The sequence below is a fragment of the Otolemur garnettii genome, unplaced genomic scaffold (assembly GCF_000181295.1).
Source record: "Otolemur garnettii isolate 467f Iridium unplaced genomic scaffold, OtoGar3 scaffold00075, whole genome shotgun sequence".
NCBI lineage: Eukaryota > Metazoa > Chordata > Mammalia > Primates > Galagidae > Otolemur > Otolemur garnettii.
The window spans coordinates 224,410-234,649 of NW_003852470.1; the positions used below are offsets into that span (position 1 = coordinate 224,410).

General features: G+C 56.8%; 1 protein-coding gene across 1 annotated transcript; it reads right to left on the bottom strand.

Annotated features, from left to right (window-relative positions):
• Positions 1–5,771: 5,771 nt before the first annotated feature.
• PRAP1 (proline rich acidic protein 1) lies at positions 5,772–8,528 on the bottom strand. The gene is made up of 5 exons (XM_012807796.2): positions 8,479–8,528; positions 7,203–7,269; positions 6,725–6,777; positions 6,196–6,287; positions 5,772–6,073 (listed from the first exon to the last, which is right to left on the bottom strand). The coding sequence occupies exons 1-5, from the start codon at positions 8,484–8,486 to the stop codon at positions 5,853–5,855; spliced, it is 441 nt and encodes a 146-aa protein (XP_012663250.1). The 5' UTR covers positions 8,487–8,528; the 3' UTR covers positions 5,772–5,852.
• Between the last annotated feature and the right edge of the window lie 1,712 nt (positions 8,529–10,240).

The window sequence follows — 10,240 nt, forward strand, 5'->3', positions numbered from 1 at the left end:
GGCGTTGTGGCGGGCGCCTGTGATCCCAGCTACTTGGGAGGCAGAGGCAGGAGACTCACTTCAGCCCAGGAGTTGGAGGTTGCTGTGAGCTGTGATGCCATGGCACTGTACCCAGGGGGCCAGCTTGAGGCTCTGTCTCAAAAAGGAAAAATAAAAAGGGTCCCACCATGTGAGGATCCAATAAGAAGGTGCTGAACCAGGGAGTTCTATGAACCAGGACTCAGGTCTGGCATAGCACCTGCTGAGATGCAGACCTGTGAGAGCGTGTTTGTGGTTTGAGAACTGCTGTGTGGTGCTCTGCAGTACCAGCCCCAGCTGGGACACAGCCTTCAGCGGTGGTGGTGGATGTCAGATTCCCCTCTTTTCACTGATGAGCGACACTGCTGCCATCTGTCTTCTGAATGACCTGATGTTCATACTGGAATATGTCATCATGTACTTCCATGGTAACAGGCACTAGGCTGCATCCCTGTTCCCTCTGTCAGAAGCGCTATGGAGAACTCCATGGTGAGCACTGTGCTGATGTCTCACTTTGAGGGAAACACCAGCCTCCAGATGCCGGGGCCTCCAGCAGGGAGCACAGGAGCAGCAGCAATGGGGAGGCAGGCTCCTCTGTGGTCCCTACCTGCACCCCATGAGCCCCAGGGACTCAGCTGATACTGGCCACACACCAAAGCAGAGCCCTGCCTGAGTGGAGGGGCTGAGGCCTAACAGACCCCACAGTGAGGTGTGTTCACGTCCAGACAGCACTTGGGAGTCGCCATGTCACAACAAGGTCACCACACTGCAGGGAGACCACAGCAAACAACCTGGCCCATCCAGGAGCCAAGGTTTGGAACCCTCCCCCTGGGGAACCTACCTTGGCCCAGTGCACATGTCAGATGCCAATTACAGGTGTTTCTTCCACCTGGCCCTACGCCTCAGTGTGGTCTGGTCATCTACCAGGTGTCTTCAAACTACGGCCCATGGGCCACATGCAGCCTGCCTAGGACATTTATCTGGCCCTCCAGGTGTTTTTGCCACCGCTACCTGTCCTGCTTAGCAGCTGACTCATCCCAGGGCCTGTAGTCCGGCCCTCCAACGATCTGAGGAACAGTGAACTGCCCCCCTGTTTTAAAAGTTTGAGGACCCCTGATCTAGACTGTGGTCATGGCTCTGGACTGGGGTAGGCTGGGAATGTGTGAGCCCCCACCCCGGAGAACCCAGACTGAATGCCTATCTGCATTAAGATGAGGTGGCCTGGCTCGGCGCCTATAGCTCAACTGGCTAAGGCGCCAGCCACGTACACCTAAGGTGGCGGGTTCGAATCCCCAGCCCGGACCCACCAAACAACAATGACGGCTGCAACCAAAAAATAGCCGGGCGTTGTGGCGGGCGCCTGTGGTCCCAGCTACTTGGGAGGCGGAGGCAGGAGACTCGCTTGAGCCCAGGAGTTGGAGGTTGCTGTGAGCTGTAATGCCATGGCACTCTACCCAGGGGGATAGCTTGAGGCTCTGACTCAAAAAAAAAAAAAAGATGAGGTGGCCTTTTGTGCACCTCCAGCTCTGAGCACCTCAGGTTGCATTTAGACAGCAAAGCTGGCACATGTGCACCTTGGTCCTGCCTGCCAACTCTGCCCTCTACCACACTGTGGTCAGGAGTCCACTCAATTCAATTCATTCAAGTGAGAGAAGGGAACGGTGGCTTCTGTGAGCTCACTGGGCAGAGGGCAGAGAAGTTTCAGGAGGTGCCCTCTGGGCAAGCCTCAAGGTTGGGACTGACTCATGTTATTTACAGGAACCGGGGCAAAGGGCACCTGATTCAGGCCCACAGGGCTGAACAGGGGTCTCCCTTGGGATAGGGAACCAGGAAGGCTGATTTCCTTCACTTGGACAGAGGTAGAGATGCTCACTGCTAAAGCACAAGTGAAGCTCACGCCAGGTGACCAACCATCCACCCTCAAGAAAGGAGATCTTAAAACTGGGAAAATATATTCATTAGTTCAATTTTTCACATGTACTTGCATCAGCATCTGTTTGATTTTGAGCAATGGAACCCGAGTTCCATGAGGCCAGTTTTCAGAAGCCTGTTGGTGACTTGCTCTGCCTAGAAGCCAAGCTGGGACTTAGCACACAACTAGGGTCTGTGTCCACAGCTCTGGCCTGAGAGCTGGCAGGGAAGGCAGTCCACCCCTGGGCCTGGGCAAGTGGATCTTGTCTTCAAGCCTCACACTGGCCCAGGGCTTGGGGGAGCTCAGGGACAGTGACTTCAGAGAGACAGTCGGATGTTGACTGCCCAGTGGCTGGGGAACCCTAAGCCCCAGATTGAGACTTCCACTCACTCTCAGTTAACTTGAGCTCTGGCCTCCTTACTGTTTGGGGGGGGTTGGTTTGGTTTTGAAGTTGACAGTGTTGGTACTGTCTGTGTCTATAGGACTGGCTCTCCCTCATATCTTGTGCTAAGAGATGAAGCTCTGGGGCACAAGCAATGACCCTCCACCCGTGGCTGGAGTAGAGACTGCCCTGATGGCTCCATGCAGTGCCCCACCCGCCCCAGGCAGCTTGCTCTGCTGCCTGGGTGCTGGCCACGTGGCCCACTTGGCTTCCTGGTGGACCAGCGCCCAGGCAGAACAACTCAACCTGGAAACATCTGTGGCCTTGTCATCTTTCACGTACACACTGATTTCCAGAATTTTCCAAGAGCTGCCAAGCCTCAGAGCATTCACATCACTGCAGGGATAAAGGCTAAGGCAACAGCATTGGCCACACAGCCCAGTGTCTAGCAGAGAAATAATCAGATGCTGGACTCTGAGGAGGGGCCATCTCAGGACCTGGGAAGAGGTGGCAGCTGGATTTCAGCCATAAGTCAGAATACTTCCTCAAGGGCAGGGGCAGGGTTGGAGGTGAGAGAGGGGACAGTGGGCCCCTAGGCATCCTGGCACTTGTTCCTTGCTGGACATGCAAGGTGAACCCCACTCCCATCCATTGCCTCCTTTTTTTTTTTAGACAGAGCCTCAAGCTGTCACCCTGGGTAGAGTGCCATGGCTTCACTGCTCATAGCAACCTCCAACTCCTGGGCTCAAGCGAGTCTCCTGCCTCAGCCTCCCAAGTAGCTGGGGCTACAGGCGCCCGCCACAACGCCCGGCCATTTTTTGGTTGCAGCCGTCATTGTTGTTTGGCGGGCCTGGGCTGGGGATTCGAACCTGCCACCTTAGGTGTATGTGGCTGGCGCCTTAGCCGCTTGAGCCACAGGCGCTGAGCCATTTTTTTTTTTCATCCATTGCCTCCTACTGGGCATGTCCACAGCATTGGCTGAAGGCATAAATCTGGCTATCCAATACCCCAGCTCCCCCATTACCCCCGGCCCCCACCTCAGTCCCCTCCCAGGAAATATTGCCCTGGAAGTCAGAGGTAGCCTTTGGTCAGGAAGGGCTGTTCTCCAGGTCCCACTCATGACTAGTCAGACGTTTTACTGCAGCCAGCACCTAGAACTGACCCAAGGTTTCTTTTTTCTGGGAGTCCTGTGAGAGAGCTTAGTGTGGACACTGATGAGGGCACAGGTTCTCTGGCCACACTTAACTCCTTTCTCCCCATGGGGATTAGCTGGTCAGTGTTCAGTAAGTCCCTGTTCTACTCACACTTCTTTGGTGCTAAGCTCAAGGGAGGCTACTGGTTCCCCAAAACGTAGCAAACCCACCTTTGATGAATCCTCCAATGGGAAATCCACATGGAAAATAAAGCCTGGGAGGTGGACAGGGTCCTGGGCTGGGCAGAGGCCTGGGGCTGGGCAGAGGCCTGGGGCTGGGCAGGGGCCTGGGGCTGGACAGGGGCCTGGGGTTGGACAGGGGCCTGGGGATGGGCAGGGGCCTGGTACTGCACAGGCGCCTAGAGATGGGCAGGGGCCTGGGGATGGGCAGAGGCCTAGGGATGGACAGGGATCAGGGGCCTGAAGATGAACAGGGGCCTGAAGATGGATGGGGCCTGTGTCAGAAGCAGCCACCCACTCGTTCCTGAGTTGGCCTTGAGGACACAGGAGGTTGGGCACAAGGTCAGTGCCCAGTGTCTTTCTAATCCTCGGCTAGTGCCCTTGGTGGAGGCCCCATGTCCACCAGGAGGGCTCTGTGGTTAACCAAGTGTTCAGGCTCCTGAGACAACCTCAGCCCACTCTGCCCCTTGCCTCTTAGGAGGGATGTAGAATGGGGCACTACAAGGGTCAAAGGTAATGAGAGCTGAGGTGCACTGCTGGCCAGGGGGCTGGAGAACCTGTGTCCCCTGAGCCAGAGAGTGGCTGCAGCCCCAGGGACAAATGCCAGGGTTCCCACGGGCCACTGCAACTGGGGCTACAACCCAGCAGGTGGATTCCAGTCTTGCCTTCTGAGGGTGTCACACCTCACATAGCAGTGTCGCCTGGACACCTGAGAGCTAAGAAAGGCAACCCAAGGTGAGTGCTGTCCAAGGGCCTGGGTACTCCCAGCTGATTGAGGTGAGTGTTTGGGGAGTTTGTAGGCCTGCTCTGCTTTCCCTCTCCCCAACTTCCTTTTTTGGTGAGAGAGCTCCCCCCACTCCCTACCCCATGGGCTCTGTCAGGTCTCAGGCCATAGGGGCTGAGCTGGCGGTCACTTCCCTCTGTGTCCTTGCACACCCCCAAGCCCCCCAGCTCACTCGGCCTCACACTCACTGGGCCCTTTGGGAGGTGGAGGAAAGGCCCCCAGGGGCCCTGGCCACAGATGCCACTGGGCCTGCCCAGGGAAGTGGCTCTGGAACCCAGAGATCCATGGGGCCCCTGCCTGGGACAGAGTAGAGTGGCTGCATCTTAGCCCTGGGTGAAATGACTCAGCATTGAGGCCTGATGCAGGTCCTCAAACAGGGAATCTCGGCATGTCCCAAAACAGTTGGACACGTGCTGGGGGTTGCAAGGAGTTGAGGAACACAAGAAGACACTCGGGCAAACCCAGGTCCTGCATCAGATCCAGGCAGCCTCTCTGTCACTCCATTCTGTCTTGGCCACCAGAGCTGGTAAAGGTGTGTGGCTCAGCCCAGAAGTTTGGCACCAGATGCTGCTTCTCACCACAGGGGCAAGGTGGCCATGAAGAAGCCCTAGGCATACCTGCACATATCCAGTGTGTGCACAGTATGGTGCCACCTGGAGCAGCCTGGACCTGTGCTGTGGTTGGACCTGCCAAGCGAGGTAGTGCAGGGAGACTGGCACCCACTAGAGCTGGAGGGCTGCCCAGGAAATAAGGAGAATGGAAAGTCTACATGCTGTGCCCAAGTCCTGCCCCACTCACCTGTGCACCTGAGCAGATGGGCAACCAAGCACCTGAGCACCTGTCCACCTGAGCACATGGCCACTTTTCCACCCAAGCACATGGCCAACTGAATACCTGAGCACTTGGGCACATGGCCACCTGGGCACCTGTCCACCCCAGCATGTGACCATCTGAACACCTGGGCACCTGTCCACCTAAGCACATGACTACTTATACACCTGAGTACTTAGGCATGCGAGCAGCCATCAACTCAGCCACCTCCCTCTTCCTGCTCTCTCAGTCCCCTTTTTTCGGGAATCCGAAGAAGGCTGTTCTGCTGTTTACACTAGTTCCAGTGGCACTCTTGGGTCCAACTCCTAACAGCTTCCTCACCTCTCACAACATACAAGCCAAGGGCCTGAGAGAGCACAACATTCTGGGAGCTGAGGCCCAGCTGGGCCTTGTGCAGCCTTGGAGCTCCCTTTTCTATACAGACCAGGCTGGGCCCCAGGGCACTGGTATTAGAAGCACCCTGGCCTTCTGCTGCTATTGACAGGTGTTTATTTTTCTGGGCAGAGGTCAGAGTCCTGACAGCCTGGGCCCCAGGACAGGGCTAGGAGGGCAATCAGGGCCCTCCAGGCCCCTCTGCAGGGTGGTAGATGTGGTCTCGGTCCTCCTCTGGTCCCCGGAGCACCTGGTGAGATGGCAGTGCCCTCAGCCAAGGCCTGGTCCCTCCCTGGTCCTCAGTCAGTGAGTGATACAAGCTGTCATGATCTGGCTCAGGATCCTGCAGGGGACTCCGGACATGGCCCAGGATGTCCTCAGGCTCCACCCAGGCCTTGGTGCCTAGCAACAAGCAGAAAAAGGTGTAGCCTCAGTTTCCCTCCAAAGACCCTCTCCTCCACACCCTCCCAAGGGCCCATCTGTTCAAGTCACCCGTAGGGGACTGAAGGATAGCCTGCCCTGACCTGGCAGCTTCTTCTCGACAGCCAAGACCTTCAGCTTCAGTATAGGCAGCAGTCCCTTCTCTGGAAGTGCCAGCACACGGGTGCCCCAGGCCCTGCCAACACAGCAGGGTCAGTGTGCCGCACATATGGGGCAGGTGGACATAACTGGCTGCCCTAGGAGGGCACCCACCGCCCCAGGCACAGCAGGAAGTACCTTGCCCCTCCACCAGCAGCCCCAGGACAAGCCCAGGCCCCTCTCAAGAGCTACATCTAGCCAGGCATCCCCCACATCCCTGAGCCACATGGCCAGGGTGGACCCTGCACTGAAGAGTCGCTTGAGCATGAGGGATGAAAGGAAAATCCCAGGTCCAGGACTGAGGCCACCCTAGAGGCCCCCCATGTGCTGCTGGGTCCTTGTCAGGACCGAGCCGCCTCCTCCCAGAGCCGCTGACAGGTCCCACTCTCCATCCCAGTGCAGCCCACCCTCAGGAAGGGCACTAGGGGAGGGAGCACAGCCCAGGGGACAGAGAAGGGGACCTTGGGGACTTACTTCTCTGTGTCCTGCTCAGGGGCCCTGAGTCTGACTTGGAACTTGACAGGGACCTAAGAGAGAGTCACAGGTGTGGCCCAGACACAGACCTGGGTGAAGGTGTAGGGCACCTGGGCTGTGGACTGTAGACAGGGCAGAGCCACTTGAGATGTCAGGACTGCTGGCCAGGACATGAGGCTGCCAGTCTGTCCCAAATGGCCCAGCTGTATGTCTCCCTAGACATACAGCTGGGCCCACCTCCCCCACCTGGGGTCACCTGGTACCACTGAAGCCAACCTCCCCCTTCATCCTGAGGCCCCACCTTGTACCCTGAGGACCCTTGGTGCACAGGCAGGCATAGCTAAGGATGACCCCACTTTATCTCTCCTAGACCCACGTGGGGGTTGGAAGGGATAGGGCCCTTGTTCGGTGTTCCCTGCTGGCCAGGGCAGAGGGTAACCTCTGGGAGTGGGGACTAGGTAGGAGGAGCCACACATACCTGGGGTGCTGGGGCCATGCTTGCCTCCTGCAGCAGCATAGCCACCAGGCTGGTGATCAGGAAGAGCCTAGGGGGCAGGGTGAGTGTGAGCCCGAAAGGAGGGAATAGGGGTTAAAGGAAGGGATAGGGAGGATAAGAGGGGGCTGTGTGCACATGTAGGGTATATGTGTGCTGTGTGCATGTGTGTGTTGTGTGGGATGTGTGCACACATGTACTATGTAAATGTGTGCTCTGTGCACGTGTGTGTGTGGTGTGTGCACATGGGTGCTCTGGGCCCTGCTGGGGAGGTTTCTCTCTGTAGCCTGCAGCTCCCAAAGGAGAAGAGAAAGAGGAGGGGATCCCAGAAAAGACCTTTGCTCCTTCTGTGGGTGACTCAGCCCTCAGGGTAGGGGTGTCCTTGCACGCAGGGAAGTCAGAAGGCAGGGTGGGTAGGTCCAGCAGCCTGGCCTCTCCCAGGCAGAGGCTGGTTGTGACGCTGGTCAGGAGGTTGAGGCAGGCCTCTGGAGCCCACCCCCACTGCCACGCTTCCCTAGGCCACCCTGAGAGATTGTCCCTGAGACACATAGCCTGGGGTGGACAGAGGTGCCTGAGGTCCCTCTACTGACAGACAGCTGTGGATATTAAAGTGTCCCCAAGGCCCCCAAGTACCCAGAGCCCACCTTTCCACAGAGATGGTTTCTGCTTCAAGTTGGGGTCCCAAGGAGAACCCCCAGGAAGGAAGCGGTGAAGGGCCCTGCTTTAGAGGAGAGGGAAGAGGAAAGGGGACTCTACAAGAGAGGAGAGGGTGAAGGGAAGCTGGGGGGAGGAGGCCCGCAGAGGAGAAGGGAGTGAAAAGGAGGCCCCAGAGAAGAGAGGAGGGGGACCCCACAGGAGGGCAATAGCCTCTGATCCCAGTGTCCAGCCAGAGCCCAAGTGTATCCAGGGTGACACCCCTAGGTCCCCTGGCTCCTCCCCCCAGCCCCTGCCAGCACCCAGCCACCTCATATCTTCTCTGTTCCCCTTTCTTTTGAGTGTTGCAGACTAACCGGCCTTGGGTCTGGTGCCTCTTCTCCTTTCCCCAAGGGTCCCTGGTAGATTCTCCACTGGGTCAGGAACCCAAGGGGACAAGGCATGTACAGGTGCACACACACATGGGGCCACAGGGGCTGCCCTTACAGGCAGAGTGCAGAGGCAGACCCCAGATAATCAGGGCCCCTCCCTCCTAGATGCTGTCCTGACCAGGCTTGGTAGGGACCCCTCCAGGTTTATGGGGTGGGTTTGGGGCTCAGGGTGTTACCTCCTCATGTCTGGGGTCCCGTCCAGTGCAGAAGGTGTGCTGGGGGAGCTGCAGCTGCTGAGCAGTACCCAGGCACCAGGCCCATCCTCCCAGGCCTCTGGGGTTATATTGCCCCACAAGGGCGTGTCTGGACAGAGGTCGGCCAGAATCCTACACTGCACTTCCAAGCCACGGTGTCCACAGCCACCCAGCCCACTCCAGCCTGGGAGGCAGAACCCTGCTGCCTCCCTTGGGGGTTCACTGTGGAAGAAAAGAGACTTTGGATTAGAGGAACATGGGGTGGAGAGGCACTGGGCCAGGGAGCCTCAGGTCCCCTGAGCTGAGCTCCCCTGTAAGGCGACATTCCTTGTGGGTTCTGGACAGACTGGCACCAGGTAGACAAGAACCTACTCAACAGAGCCACAGGCTGTACACCACAGTGCACAGAGGTCACTAATCAGTGTCACCTCCATGAGCAAGGAGAGTCCTTTTGCCTTTAAAACCTGCTGTGACAAAGGCCAGGGGAGCCCTCCCAACAGTAACTTGGAAAGAGCTGTCCTCTCTTTGGCTCAAGCAAACTCTTTAAAATTCTATTCTTTGCCTCAGCTTTTTTCTTTAGGTAGACACAACAAACCTCCAGATACCACTTAGTCCCAGCCCCACCTGCCTGCCATACCACCACCAGGTCAGGCCATCCACCACCCACTTCAGCACCAGTCTTGACTCGCCCCACACAGGATCCCTTCCCTCCTACCCACTTCACCATCCATCCTACTAATCTTCTACCACTGCCACCAGCCATATCTAACTGAGCACAGCTAGCAAGGAACTGTTGGCAGCCCAAGGCCCCCCCCCAACCAGTGCCCTGCTGCCAACCGCCCTTCCCCCACCCTCCTGCTGCTGGGGACTTGGAGCAGAGTGTGCACAGAGACACACATGAAGGGTGCCTTCGGAGAAGCACAGTGAGGATCTAAGGCCCAGAGCAATTGAGGAGACTTGGACAAGCTACTGAGCCCAGGCAGAGCACAGGACTCCTGTGGCCTTCTGGCTCAGCAGCCCCACACCACCCAGAGCAGTGGGGAGTGGCTCCACTGAGGAGGCTGTAGGAAGGCTGGTGGCTCAGGAAACTGAGCCCCTTGATGGGTCATGCAATGACCAGAAGGCCAGTGGAACTGCAACAGGGACACCACAGGTGAGGATGCCATGGTGCCTACCAGCCCCCAGACACCACAGAGGAGCCAGGAGATGCTCTGGGGAAGTGAAGGCACCTCAAGAATTGCCTGACATCTAGTGTGCTCCCCACCCTCGCAGGCCCATCAGAGATGTGAGCAAGGAGAAGACCAGTCAGCACACCCGCACGCTGCAGATTTAGTTCAGGAAAACTACTAGAAAAACAACAGAAACAGCAACAGCCACCCTCAGGTGGAGGAAATATCAAAATTCAAAGTATCTCTAATAGGTCTTAATAGAAGACATATTCAGGTATATAATATCTTTAACTTACATTAAAAAGCTAGATCAATAGAAACTATCCAATATGAAGAAAAGAGAAAAATGAAAAATGAGCAGCACTTGAGAGACCTGTGGGACCGTATCAAGTGGTAAGTGCACATGAACACACATGGAGTCCCATGTGTGCACGCACACACAGAGATATGCACATGTGGAGTCGTCTGTACGCACACACAGACACACATGTGAAGCCATGCATATGCAGGTGCACACACACAGAGTCACCTGTGTGTACATATTTATGCAATCTTTTTTTTTTTTTTTTTTTTTG

Bases quoted from the DNA above. Each gene is read 5' to 3' on its own strand.
- PRAP1 (XM_012807796.2), bottom strand. The intron at 6,288-6,724 runs GTAAGTCCCCAA...CTGTGTTGGCAG, and splicing joins CCTGAGCAGGACACAGAGAA to GGCCTGGGGCACCCGTGTGC. The intron at 6,074-6,195 runs GTCAGGGCAGGC...GCTTGTTGCTAG, and splicing joins TGTCGAGAAGAAGCTGCCAG to GCACCAAGGCCTGGGTGGAG.